The following is a 14,842-nucleotide window of genomic DNA, read 5'->3' as shown; positions in this document are numbered from 1 at the left end:
ATGTTGAGTGTGGGGCCCAGCAGGTAACTTAGCGAAATGTTCTTCTTAAGTGGTCCAAACAGATGTCAAACCTGGATGTTTTCTCAGTTTCAGCGCTCTCATTGTGTGTGCACAACGGGTGCAATTAGTAAGCCATCTAGTCGTGGATTTTTCTTGGTTTAAGCTTCTTACTTTCTCATTTCATTGCTGTGGATTTTGAATTTACTCAGCATGCCTATGTGTTGGTGGGAATGTTTATTAAAATGTGAATAATGTGGCTAAATCTTTCTAAGGGGCTTTAAATTGGGCTAATCTAATACAAAGCCACAATGACGCTCATTCACTTCCTTGCTGTGAAGAGAATGGGCTCAATTTGAGAATTTGGTGGGAAAGGAAATGAATACAAATCTAAGAAGGAATGAGTGAAAGTCTAAGAGGTTCTTAGACTTCTTCTTTGTACGAAAAGAAGCTATATTTCATATCAAAAGCTCAATTTAAGGACACTATTTTTATTATAACAAAGAATAGGAAAAGTTGACAGTTTAAGAAAGCCTTATAGATAAGTCAAAAAACTAATTTTGTGGAAAAAGGTGTTAATTATAAAAAAAATTAGGATGGAAAATTTGGGTTAGACAGATTTGTTAATGCACTCTTCAAATTTGACCAATGACCAGATGAAATACAATTAAACTTAATCAAAAACTTTTTGAGGCAATGTCATTGGTCACTCTGAAAATAAATTTCTAAAATGTCAATTCATGAAATGTGTAGTTTTCTATTTGACCCCAGAATTGACATTTTCTTCTATTATTATGAATAAAATAATTATTATATTCTTCTTATTTTGATGATTTTTTAACATCTATTTCATTGTAGTGTTTTATAAATGTGTTTTTTTTTTCAAATCCCTTTTTATTACCTATATTATTGTATACAACTGCATTGCTAGCTCAGTCTTTGACAGATTAATTTAGCTTTGTCATTTTTTTTATTTTCATTGGCAATTATGCATAAAATTGCATTTCATTCTTCAATGAGATCTTCTCTGCCAGTAAATAAGACCTAAAATACCTGATGTTCTATTGGAGAACGAACGCAAAAGACATTAGCCGTGGAAAGCCATGATAATCAATTAGCAACCATTAGGGGGAGGCCTTGAACATAACCTTCCAGAGGTAGTATTTCATTTCCTGGTCTGATAATACTATGTTAATGGCTTCCTGCCCCTGTATGACTGCTTTACTGACATTTGGCATATTTACCTTACGTACATCAATGTAGGGGAGCCGGTTTAGCTTGTGCTGGTTTGCGGCGCCTTCCGTCCGTGAAACCAGGGTTCGGATCCGGGCTGCTCCCTGTTCCTTTCTCTACCTCTGTGCCAGTACCAAGCCCGGTGGCTTTGAGAAGGTTGCGTCAGGAAGGGCATCCGGCGTAAAAACATTGCCAAGTTTACCATGCGACTTGTTCGCTGTGGCGACCCCTGATGGGAAAAGCCGAAAGAGGAAGAAGACCTTACGTACATCAATGTACACACATAACCACATTGGTAATTGGTCTAGTTGTAGCTCAGCACTGCGACAGACTGGCGACCTGTCCAGGATGTCCCCTGCCTTCGCCCTGAAGTGGCCGGGATAGGCTCCAGAACCCCGTGACCTCGAAAGGGAACAAACGGATTAGAAGATGAATGAATGTAGTTCAACAAGTTCGATTTTTTTGCCTCCTAGCATTAAAGCATTCAATCTGCTTTTCCCTTCGAATGTAGTAGATTTGGCTGCAGACAACCTTATCCAGGCTGTTTTTATGTGATCATTGGACTTCATCTGTAACTTTGGGCAGTAAATACACAAAATGTTATGATCCATCCAGTTGTCTTTGTTTATCATGTCTTCCCTAAAGAAGAATGAATTGTGTGCCATCCACAACAGGACTATTTATCCATCTATGCTCACACTCTAAAACACCGTAAAAACTATTCTGTTTGTCAGGAAGAAATTTTCTTTTTCCCCCAGTCAGCTGCACTGACTACATATTTGTTTAAACCCTTTTCTATTACAGACAAAGGTCAGTTATTTTGAAACAGCATATGTAGTTATAAGTAGTGCATTTTAACCAAAACAGGACTTGTACTTGACTAACCCATTCTTTTTTTAATGAGTGTGGATGAATTTTTTTTATTTTTAGATCAAAGGGGGTTGGCAATAGAAATCATGTTGAGCTGCTGGCAGTGCCACTTGATTAAAAAAAACATATTTTTCATTCTACTTAATTCTGATTCAACACCTACATTGCAACATCCCATTAAATATAATTAACACTTAGCAGCCTTTTAGCTGCATGTTTTTATCCACTTTTAGCATGAGTAGTAACCTGTAACCCTGCTGATACCACTGTTGCTTTTTTCCATTACCCACCTACACCGTGAATCAGGTTTTAAGAATAGACTTACTGCTACTTTTATGTTACAGCAAGTAGCCCTTTTAACTTGGACAGGTCAGTTCAATTTTAGCGTTATGCAGGCAAATAAGTGGACGTTCTCACAGGAGCCTTTTTGTTCCTGTTCGATGCTAAACTTCCAATGGGGCTTTAAAAAGATCTTTTGCAAAGATCCATCTTCCAAACTTGGTCATGGCTTAGTCACATGCATCCATGTTGACCCCCGATGGGGTTGGCCCGTGGAGGGTCGTAGACAGGACCTGCCGTATCGTAAAGGGAGCGAAGGTGTGTTTTCTGTTTCCCTTGAGGCTTGTGCAGCCACCAAAAGAGACATCATAAAAATGGAACGTACCATTGTTGTGTGTGTTGTAAGAGTATCGTGAAGGATTTGTAAGGATATCGTACGTTTGTAGCACTTATGGTGTACTGGTGATGCTGTCTTAAAGTGTCAGACGCTAGACATTAGTGAAATGGGAGTACTGGCCCCTTACTGACAGCATTCAAATACCACACAAAGTATGCACGTGACATGCAAGTGCCCACAGGATGCACAAACAAACTATGCCCTGATTGTACATTTTCAGACTGCAAACGGGAAGTGTGCACCAGGTCCTCAAGAGGCGTCCAGGGTGCGTCCACTTATCTCTTGAACTGCACTCTTCTTCTCCTTCCACAGATTGCAGGGTTTCGGTGAGTGAAATAATGAAAAATTTCTGCGACTTCCCTGCGTCTCACTTACGTCACCCTAATGTGTTGTTTTCGCTACAACCTGGTGCCCGTAGCATGCTCTTAGAAAAAGAAAAAGTGCCTTAGATTTTCACTCGACAGGTTCACCTAACTATTTACAACCTTAAAATGTTGTGCAGTAATTCTGGAACTGTCCCCAGCAACCCAAAATACCACAAGCCTCTTGAACTACCATAACTCTTCAACTGTTTACTCAATAAATGTGAGCCCACAGATTGTAAAACGAGAGAAGCAGCTTTGTGCCAAACGGCAACTCTTTTGGTGCAACTGTGCAAAACAGCAAACATTTTAGAGAAAATGCAAATCTTCTGTAGTTGATACCACACACAAGCTTTTTAAAAATAGTTTTTTTTATATATTGTTGAAAGACTTGTTTTTTGAATATTGTTCACCAGTGGTGTTAAATTTTTTTATAGCATACTGTGAAAATCATCAAACATCTTTTGCTACTCCTACATAAAGTACCTTTGCTAAAAAGCTGCGTGTCAAACAACATTAATCTATTCTGTGAAAGCTTTTGAGTGGAAGTCAGAAGTCAGGTAGAACTGGCAGCAGATCTAAAGCTTCTATTTCCCGTCTGTTCTACTAAAATACCACAACAAAAAAGTCACTTTCATCATTCATCGCTAATTGTTTACAAAGCTTCCAGTTTTCCACCAAATAAGGCAAAGAAATCGTTCACATTCATATTTATATATTTGCTGATATGCCAAAAGAAATATCACAGCAACATCAGTGATAGCATTTCAATCCAAAGTTATTCCTGTCAGTGGAAAATGACTTAAAATTGTTAGAGCAGGAAGACAGGCAGGAAGAGGAGGAAATGCTCATGAGGCTTTGAGGAAGTGAATGCATCCACTCGAGGTCTCACCCTCCTTTGTTATCCGCTATCTGTCTGCTTGGGACATCCGCATGGTAACCACCCACACTTAAGGAAAATATCCTGCCCCGTGTTGGATATCTATTAACCAGCCAGCACTTCCCAAAAATTCAACTAGTGTGTACATTTCAATAAAAAATTATGTCTGACTATCATTTTAAAATTAAATTGGGGAAAAGAAGAACTTTTTGTTTAATTAACAACAAAAAAGGGAATATAGAAGCAAAATTTCATGAGCTGCAAAGCTGATGGACTTTACTACTTACTGAATGCAGGCACCTATGTCTGCACATAAAGAAGGCAAACAAATGGAGCTTTACAATGACTAACCATCTATGGATTATGGCAAAATGGCTCTTCAATGGAGTAAGCATTCAAAGTAAAAGACCAGATAACATTTTTATTGACACTTATTTATTGGTCACATTTTCTGAACACTTCTGTTGGGGTACCAGGACCAGTTATACGGTTCAGTGGGCACGTAATATTTGCAGTTCCAATTAAGACGGAAATTCATTGAAGAACTTCAGGGCTCCATTTATTTAAAGATGTGTTTGTGCCCAGAGGGACTCCACAGAGGCAGCGGGGGAAAGTACTTCATCAGAAAGACCCTTCACATGAGATCAAACTGCGTTTTATGAAAGGGTCACAGTCTCTGAGTTTTCCTGACAGAGGAGATTGTAAAACTAAGGCTGATACTTCAAGGTTTGATGTTTTTGTTTCAAAAATCTGTGATCTACTTTACAAGATCACACAAAATGGAGTTTTTTTTTTTTAGGATCTGTTGATTCTGATTTATATATTGATCACCAGTTTTATCATCATGTTTTAGATAAAAGAAATTAAAGACATCTGAAATACAAGGTTTCCCCGCTTCATCCCGATTCATTCTTCGCGGTTTGAAGTATTTGCAGTTTTTTTTAATCTGTCATGTGACTCCTCCGGTTCATCACGAAAGCTCAGACAACTCAAGACGCTTGTTTGAGACTTTTGCATCTGAGGAAGATGCTGCACGAATTTCTGAAGGAAGGGGGGCAGAGATTGAACCTCGCCAATCGATTGCAGGTTCGATTCCTGCCTTGCCCTCTCATATATTGAAATGTCCTTGGGCAAGACACTGAACCCCACTTTGTCTCTGAAGAAGGTTTGGCTTCAATGTTTGGCAGCGGAGCCTCCATCAGCGTGTGAATGTGTGAGTGGGAATGTGACTATAAAGCACTTTGTGCCTGTGAGGAAGGTAGAAAAGGGCTACACAAGTATGGACCATTTACCATTTGAAGGTTTATTTACTTCCAGTCACAGTAGTACATGCGGTTTAGCTTAGTTTAAGTATGGATGGACTTTAGGTTTAGGTATTCAAAATCTAATATTATTCTCTATTTTCGAGCGATATTTACATAGCCTGAAGTGTATTTTCACTACACTCCATTAGATTTATAAACATCATGAATCAGCGATCTCCGACATCACAAATATTTGCTCTCATATTTTCGGGAAAGGCTCACGAATATCCGAGTACTCGTTACAAACCTATTATTCTGGATTTGGAAATGGTTTAATAATTAGAAGAAATCAAAGCCAAAAAAAAAAACTACACAAAGCAAGACAAACAACAGAAATGTGTATCTATACAAAGATATATCAAACAAAGTTGGCCATAAAATTGATTGGAAAATACCCATACTTCTACATACACTACTAAATCCAATTCTTACTCATAATCACAAATAAACATATTATCTCTTTTGTGTATAGTTCATACACAATGAAACTATTAAATATTAAGATTGTCAAAAATTGCCTTAAAATTAATTCAAGTGCCTTAGTTAATTTCATCAACAGATAATCACTGATTAGCATTTATTGAAACCACCTTTCACCTTATGTCCTGGACTCATGGAGTTTGAATTGCTGCAGAATGTGAGAAGGCACAGATCAATGATTTAGCATAATCGCAAAATAAAATGCATTTAAAAACAATTCTGAATAGAAAGAATGACATTTCCTTGATTGGAGTTACACTCCCTATATAGTAATTTCCTATAGTCAGTGTAAAGCAGTACCTCTGATATCAGGACAGTTTTTATCTTGTTGCTTGTGTTTGGTTGCCTTTTACAGCCTAATGCAGTGACAACAATGGAAAAGGGGAGTTGGTTAGTTTAAGTGTAAGTCCTGTAAATGCCTTTGTTTGTTTATTATGCACAATTATAAATAAGTAATCTGGATGGAGAGGACGTCTGTTTAATGATATGGGTCACCAATACTGGTCCTTGGGACAGCTGCAGAGAAAAAAAAGAACACAACCTACATTTTTTCAGTTTAATTCAAAATCTGATTCTGAAGCAATTTTTTTTTTTAGAAAACTGATGGATTCTCTACCATCCGAGTTATTTCTGATTCATGTCAAGTGGCTCTGTCATGTGTTGAAAATCCATCCACGACTTTCTTTAGGCGGCTGCACCAACCGCTGTACTGGAACCTCCAAGTTAGCAAAGTTGACAAAAAGCATATTTGTGAAGTTTCATTTCGCAAAGAAGAGCTAGACTGACTTCAATAAATAAAAAAAATTTTGCATTCAGCAGACAAAAGCCAGGAGTCTTTAATCCAAATATGGATTTATTGTGACAGTTGTTCCCACAGACCATTATAATAATGCAGAATATATGTCAAGCATCATGTAATATAAGCATCATGGGACAACAGGGATGGGATAACAGCATCACCACACTTTTTTTTTGAAGTATTTTTATTTATTTTATTTTTTTATGGAAAGTTCTGCATACGGTGTGTGATGATACTATAATAAACACATTAAAAAACATTCATCTTTGCTGATAATTTACTTTGCTAGTCCTGTGTTCAGACTTCAAGGGGTTTATGTGGGAAACCTTTTATTACTGTTCTCCTTCACTAAGTAACACCAAACATGAACGTGCACTGTTAGATTTCCATGAATATCACTACATGTTTTGTTTGTGCAGCGCAACGTTACGTGTCTGTATAAACAAAGGCGGAGCCTCCTGCCCCGTGTTCTTCATGGGTGTCAGGCTCACGGCTAACGGAAAGATGACAAAGTGCCTGTAGTCTCGTTTATTACTATTACTACCATGTCTACATTCCTAAATGGACTGAGTTGCTGCCATGAGATTGGCTGATTGGACATTTGCGATAACGAGAAGTGGCGCAAGTGTGACTAACACCAGTGAGTGTATATCAGGGGATTCCTGACTTTTTGGGGATATTAAAGTGTGGGTGACATGGCCTATTTTAATAAGCCAAAATATAGTAAATAGTTTCTATTTCATGTTGCGATTGTTTTTAATATTTTTCGAAAAAGAATAAATAGCGAAAAACGCAATATAAACAACGAGGACGGCCGCCGGCTTCACGCATTCCGCCGAATTCGCGCCGCCCTGTTTGTGACGTAACGAAAGGAAGACAAGGAAGATAACATGGCTAGCACCGATAGCGAAGCACAGAGTGATGCTACCGTCTCTATTAGCGATTTATCATCAGATGAACAGAAAGATGAAGAGGAAAGTTGCGGAGATTATCATGATGATGAGTCACTTTTGCAACCGTATCGATTCGAACCCTTTTGCGAAAGTGAGGAGGATATAGCAGAAAGTAGTAGGTCTAGTGATCATGCCGATCATGACGATAGCCAGCATGAAGATTCGGCTAGACTCCAGTAAGTCTAAAAAATGTATAAAATTAAATTACTCCACTTACCCTAAAATATACTCAAAATGTCCCCTTTTGGCCTAATCTAAACAAAGGTAAACACTGGTTTTCAACCCAATTTACAAAATAAATGTCACAAAATAAAAGTTTCCCAGATGGTACTACTCTTTAGTTAACAAAGTCACTGTATACCATTAACAACTGTGGAACATTAACAGTTTTACCCGTTTGAACCCGTTTGAAACCTTTTCTCGTGCGCACGCGCTCACACACACACACACAAAGTTCAGTTTACTCACGGTACCGGCACCTCAAAAGCAAAAGAAAAAAAACGTTGCAGGCCTGTTGCTTCTCTTGCAAAACATTGAGTGCGTTGAAATACTCCAGTTGGATCCAAGGACAACAGAAAACACGACTACTTCGCCTCAATGTGATCCATCGTGATGCACACTAGCTTAGCAGCCTCCGCTCCCGACTCCAGCGCCGTCCTCTCCGACCCAGAAAACGGCTCGCTCGCTTCCAGCTCACCCGCCTTTCCTCGACTCAGAAGCCAAGATCCTCCTCCCAACTCTCCGTTCAAAATTCTTCATTTGTGTCCCGGTTTTTGTCCCTTCGAAAACGCAGACTTCTCTCCTGCAGATCTGGAGGGAAAAATCCTTCGCCGTCCACCTTCTTGAACTTTCCCCTTTTCAGCAGCGTTTCTTGTTTGGGAATTTTATACACAGATACACTTTCAGTAGATGTATTGCTACATCCAGCTGCCACACAACGACTTGGCATGTTGATGATTAACAGATTTAAACACGAGAGAAACGAAGACTACCTGTTTTGTTTACATGCTGTCCGAAGCGGAACTGCGAAAATCAACGCCTTTCATGACGTCACAGGTCATATCGGGTTCACTTCCAGCCTGCGCTCTAGCGGCAGATCCAAATCTCTGATTCCTTCGAAAGATGTCTATTATTCATATGCTTCGGATTTTTTTCGACGCGAACTATTGGTATCAATAGAATCAGCGTTTAAAGGGCTTTTTTATTTGACAAAGTTGTTCAAAGCATGGCATCCACACTTTAAAGCTTTGGTAGCAGACTGTTACAGCCAGTTCACTTTTTTTTCAGTGTGTAGTCTGTGTTGTGCCCTGCACCACCAAACCCCTAAACCACAAACTGTTTCAAGAGCAAGCAGAACAATGTCCCCACATTCCTGCAACAAATGACCACTATTGCAGCAAACCCACTAGCTTTCACAAAGCCTTGCAGCTATTATTTTGTCTCCTTAAATGTCCTAACTAGGTGTGCTTTGTTCAAAAGTCAGGCTTTAGCTCTATTGGTTTAGGGGAATACCTTTTTATATAGTCTGAGCTTGGATCATGATTCTGTTAGTTGTGCATCTACCGGGTATTCACGATTTATTCATTTTTTGGAAATGTTTAATCTTGCATGTGATATTTTAATACGGTTAAGAAGGTATTTTCTTTAATGCTATTATTTGTCTGCATTATTGTAAGTGTTCCGGTGTGTCTACATGTTGGCACATACTGATTGACATGCTGGCCAGCTGGGGAGCCTTGCCTATTAAATGTTTGATTACAGCCAAACTTCCTGGCAGTGGGAGGGCACACAGAGGGTTGGAGGTCTGGATCTGTTGCGTGTAAATGAGCAGAACAGATGTTGGCCAGATGTGGTAGAGGAGGTGAGGAATGGGGTAGGACGGCCATGAAAGGCTCCGAAAGGAAAAGAGGAAGAAACCGACACAGATAGCAGAGGCAGTTTTCCAACCACACACTAACAGCTTTGTTCACCTCGGCCCAGGACATAATTGTGTGCTCCGCCAGCCACCTCCTCTTTTTTACACACACAGACTTCAACTCTTTCCATCTGTCTTGCACTCCTTCCTTCATCTTCACTCTTTGAAGTTTGGGTTGTCTGCAGGAAGTGAGCTAGAATCGATTGCTCCACGCATTAAGGCAGGAATGTGTGACTCCCCCCTTGTCTTTCTTCAACTTCCATTTCTCAGATTAAGTCCTCGTTCATTTTGCCCTTCTGTTTCTTGTAGTCTCTTAGCCCACTTGCACCTTTCCCATCACACACTACTATTGTTTCACATACAGACTCAAAAAAATACAAAAGGGGCTCTATTGAATCAATGAAAGAAATAACAATGTGTTTCCTCATCTTTCGCAATGGGTCCCACAGGGATTAGCTTATAACCGCAGGGTCGCGTGACATCAGGCCTCAATATCAAAACAAGATTATGTACCTAACACGTTTTTATTGCCTCAAAATTTGTAATCGCGCAGTATATGCTAAACCTGACATGTGGGTTGCACAAAGGTAAAACTGGCTTTAGTCCTGTAACGAAGGATCTGCAGTGACAGATTCCACCCCCAAACCATCTGCTAGAAGAAGTATAGAGAACAGGAGCCACATGCATGGATGATGGAGACATAGAAAATCTATGCTGTTTTTTTTTCCAATGTAAACCCTTTTTTCATTTAGAGAGATGACTAAAAGACATAAAAAGCATGTGGGACGCAAATTCTTTTCAGGTGAGGCAGTGCAGAAAATTAGTAGTTGCAAAATATCGTTTCTTGGGATATATATACAAACTACTGCCTGACTTTCTTATCCGTCCTTTTTTCCCCCATTTACATCGTGGATAAATTCTGCCGAGACAATGACAATGAGTTTAATGTAGCAGACCCTTTCCTGATATACTAATACTAATATGAACAACTGGGACATTTTCTGACAGGCTGCTGTTACTTTTTTCAGAAACAGTCATTACATACATCCCAAAATGTGATTTGCACCAAAACCATCACCAACAACATGAGGTCTGGAAGCTCCTTGGAACAAATCCTTCAGGTGTAGTGCAACTCTAGACCTAGAAACGGTCAAAGCCAACCTGTTCTGTGGAATCTGTTCAGAAATGTATCTAAACAGCAAGAACATATCAGGACCTTTTGTAACTTTTTGTAACTACAAGACTGTTCAACAAACCTAAAAAATGATATTTCACGACTAAACTAACTCATTGTTTTCTTTTGGCGCTTTGAGGCACTGAATAAGACACTAGCACAGAAAGTAGTTCTTCCTTTGAGTCGTGTCTGTCTCCAGCCAACATAAAGCTCACTCTGTCTTAAAGAGCTGTGCTGAGAAGCTCAAGGATATCCTTACAGACTAATTTAACATCTTTCAGAAAAGCGGTTTCTTGCTGTATTTTGAGCCAATTCTCTAATCTTTTTCTTTTTTTCCCCAGTAGCATTTCCTGATAATAATAATAAATGTTACTTTCACTACATAGTAGGTTTCTTACATAGGTTTCTTATGGAGTATGAAGCATTTATCAGGGGTAAAACAAGAGCATACCTAAGTAAGACGGTCTGCTTAAAAGAAGTATTTTCTGTATTTAATATTCTCTGTTTTCTGCTGTCATTTCCAGGTAATGAACAGTCTTACACGCTGGAAGCCTCCACACACCTCCTCAAGCACTTATCAGTCAAGTGATTTCCAGGCTCGTCATGTCGACACTTCCAGAGTGGAGACACAAAAAGGCGACAAAAGTGGAAGTTGGGTCAGTTCAGCTGCTGGGAACCAGACGGGGGCTTTCAGTACAGGAAAAGGAAGGAGGGAGGAAGAGGAGACAGTTCTGACACACCCTCTGGAAGTTTTCTCCAGTCATGCATCGAGTCTGGACTCTACCTTGCAGCACATTGTTCGACAGTTGGATATTCTCACACAGGTCAGTTATCACAGAAAACAATAGAGTGACAGTATTCCCCATTTCAGATTTCAATGACGGTTTAAACTGTCAGGAGGATTGATCCTGGTAAAATCATGTGTATAAAAGATATGCACCTTATTGAAAAAAAGAGTTTTGATGTTATAAACCAGCAATTCAGCATAACATATAGAGCTTATTTGTTATCATTGCTATTAGATTACAGTGAAGTAATCTCCTATCACAATAAAATGAAGCCAAATACTTCACTACAACTGTTTGTCATTCATTTATGCTATTGGCGTCATTAAAATGAAATTGATAATAGCTTTAACTATAGCTATGTTCTTATTGTTGACATTAGACTGGAGTGGCTGGTCAGTTCAGAAATACAACTCAAAGCATACAGTCACATTATCAGTAACATAGTTTCGGAAGATGGTAACACTTTATAATAAGATTCCTTAACAAGCTTTGTTAACGCATTAACAAGCATTGTAATAGAATTTTTAGGGTGTTAGTAAGACATTTATTAGTACAATAAGTCTAATAAGGTTTATTAAATTACTTAGTTAACACATTTACTAGCATTATTATTAGGATGTTTTTAAGATGCTAATGATACATTTATTGGCATTATAGATGCCTAACAAATTTGTCAGGGCTAATAAGCTTAATAAGATTTATAAACAACCTTAATAGACCTATTGTACTAATAAATGTCTTACTAACACCCTAAAAATTCTATTATAATGCTTGTTAATGCGTTAACAAAGCTCGTTTAGGAATCTTAATATAAAGTGTTACTCGGAAGATGTATGTAAATGGCCCATTCTCAACTAACCACAGAGTTTCCGTCCTTTTAATGTTTATTTTTTGATTGTTTTGCTTTTAGTCTATTGTGTTTTTATGACTTTGTATTGTTTTAACCTATGACCTTAAATATCTTATGTGTCAAGCACCTTGTGTTCTATGCACTGGGACCAGGGTAGTAAAACTCAAAAGCATGACAAAACAGGAAACCTTTCAAAATAAAACAGGAAGCAGAACTCAAATCATGACGGTAACATAATGGAAGCAAAAAACTAAGGCAAAGAAACCTAAACCATGACATGACTATGATGAGTTTGCTTCTCTGTGCACAGACCGTTTCTGTACTGGAGGAGCGTCTCACCCTGACTGAGGACAGGATGAAGGAGTGTCTCCTCCATCAGTCTCAGATCCTCCAGAATCTGCGAGCCTCCAGAGAACAACAGAGGAGTGAAAGCGATACACCACCCGACCCTTTCACTTAAGGACGACCACGCCTGCGTAAAGTTCATGTCAAAAGTGAAGCACAGTTGGGTGAACAGTCAAGCCATGTAGTTTGTGTGTCAGTCTAGATGAGGTCATGGGTGGTCTTTAGCCAGGGTCAGTGGGTTAACCAGGATGTCTGCTCTGCTTAGTGTTATTGTGCGCCTGCGTGTGTGCATATTTATTACCAACATGTTTTTAGTCTTATCTCTGGTCATCACTAAATTACATCCAGCTGTACAGACAGGTAGCTGTTGTTTTTTTGTGTATCTGCTTCCTTACTATTAACAATGTCTCTTTCAGTCTTTTAAAGCGCCTTTCTTTATTAGCCACACCAAGCTGCACAAATTGCCTGAAATGCACTACATTATACTTTATGTTAATAAACGATGCACAAATTCAGAGGATATAGTCTGTATTTCTAAGATTTAAAATGACCTTTTTAGTGACATCAGGTAATTGTTTATTCACAATCTATGATCTGAAAGAGTTGAAGCACTTTATGAATTTGAGAACAATAAGATGGGAGCTTCTGAAGCTGAGCTCAGGTATTAAAACAGCTAGACTGTGGCTTGTTCATCATGGCATCTTTCTTTATTTTTTTGTTTTTTTGTTTTGTTATGATCAGTAGGATAAATTCAGGTACATGGCTGCAGAATGGGGGGTTGCACTGTCTTTCCCTGAACTAGAAGTTGCTTGGTGGGGACCAGTTGTTCCTGCACAAGCTTTATAGAACTTTAAGCATCTATAGGCGCTGCCAAAAAATGAAAGTTGCCTAAAATTAGTGCATCTATGAAACCCATGGCATCAGCAATGCTGGCTTTGGAACTGAAGTCTTGTAACATGCTAGTCAAATACTGACTCTTAAAAAAAGTAACAAGAATCTTGTTAAAAAAAAAGTCTTTTTTTTCTATCTTGCAAAAAAGATTTTATAGAGAAGGTTTTTCAGTAGCAAACTAATTTTAGTTAAGAAAAACACGTCTTAGTGACTAGTTTTTTTTTTCTTAATGGGTAAGACCATTTTATTAACCAATTTGGCAGATTTTTCTAGCTCATTTAAAGACTTTTTCATTTTTATTTTATAAACGTTTGACTTATTTCTAGGAGGCCTGTTTTGCAGGCTGCTCGTACTTTGTGTAAACATAAATTTGCCAGAAAGAGAAAGGCCATAAATTTCCTTAATTTTTTCTCCATTTTCTTTTCTCCAAATTTTACGACATATCTGCATATTTCTGTGATATGTTCAGTTTAACTCGGGTCACATGTTATTCTGTCTGTTTTGATTTAGTGTCTAATGAATGTAGAGTGAAAACGTTGCCCAAACTTTGTCATAATTTGTGTAAAATGCATTTTTTTATTGGTATCCTAACTTTCCAGCATCTGTGGTTAAACCTATCAGGGACAAACATTGATCCGTGACTAATTTTGATGTAGTGGTTTACAGTAGATTTCCTTCATTTTGCTGTAAACTGGCTCTGGTTCTCTGGCAAAGTTTATGACTGCGTCATATTGCTTTTGCCACTTTAAAATGTTCTGGCGTGCTCTCACCCTGTTTTAAGACTGTGTGTTTTTCAGCAGATGAGATGTGGTACGCTATGTGGCTGAGATGGGAGGAAGCTGTAAAAAAGAAGCCACACAAAGGGAGAGCTCTCCTCTGTTTGCTCTCCACACCACATCCTTCATTTCCTCTCTGGGTTTGCTGGTTTTCCTCCTGCTGGTCCATTTAGTCGTCCCCGGTTACATAAAGGTGGTTTGGCCTGTTATCACTGAATACAGCCAGGGGAAAGAGAGAGGAGACACTACAAGTTACCTTCAAGGTGTAATACATTACAAATACCTTCTTATTGTGATTCATAATAATCCCTTCCCCCACAATGTTAAATGTTTCAGAATTGTAATGCGTTTCATATTTCTTGTTTTACTTTTAAAGCTCTACTCTGATCATCTTTTGATCTATGTATTGTGGAGGCGTTCCTAGTGGTCCTTTCATTATGAAGATGCTATTTTTACCCAAAATTTTTAAAAAATCTGTATCGTTTTCAAGGACATAGTTTCAGCAGAGTGGCAAGAGTTCAAACAAATTCATCTCTGACTGTTGCCACA

The 14,842-nt window shown here is 38.6% G+C and overlaps 1 protein-coding gene across 12 annotated transcripts in view; it reads left to right on the top strand.

Annotated features, from left to right (window-relative positions):
- The window catches only part of poc1b (POC1 centriolar protein B), a 48,361-nt gene extending 35,052 nt beyond the window's left edge, over nt 1-13,309 (top strand). For 3 of the 12 annotated variants that reach the window (XM_020701522.2, XM_020701521.2, XM_020701525.2), the window contains 3 exons: nt 2,997-3,102; nt 11,168-11,467; nt 12,592-13,309. In XM_020701522.2, the coding sequence (XP_020557181.1) occupies nt 2,997-3,102; nt 11,168-11,467; nt 12,592-12,741 (556 nt within the window). In that variant the 3' untranslated portion in view covers nt 12,742-13,309. Of the gene's footprint in view, nt 1-2,996; nt 3,103-10,497; nt 10,591-11,167; nt 11,468-12,591 lie in introns of those variants that run through there. The other 9 variants (XM_020701530.2, XM_020701529.2, XM_020701532.2 and 6 more) reach the window with 7 other exon arrangements.
- The last annotated feature ends 1,533 nt before the right edge of the window (nt 13,310-14,842 follow it).

The sequence above is a fragment of the Oryzias latipes genome, chromosome 6, assembly GCF_002234675.1.
Source record: "Oryzias latipes chromosome 6, ASM223467v1".
Taxonomy (NCBI): domain Eukaryota; kingdom Metazoa; phylum Chordata; class Actinopteri; order Beloniformes; family Adrianichthyidae; genus Oryzias; species Oryzias latipes.
Note: the sequence above shows the minus strand (reverse complement) of the source record. Positions and strands in the feature narration are given on the sequence as shown.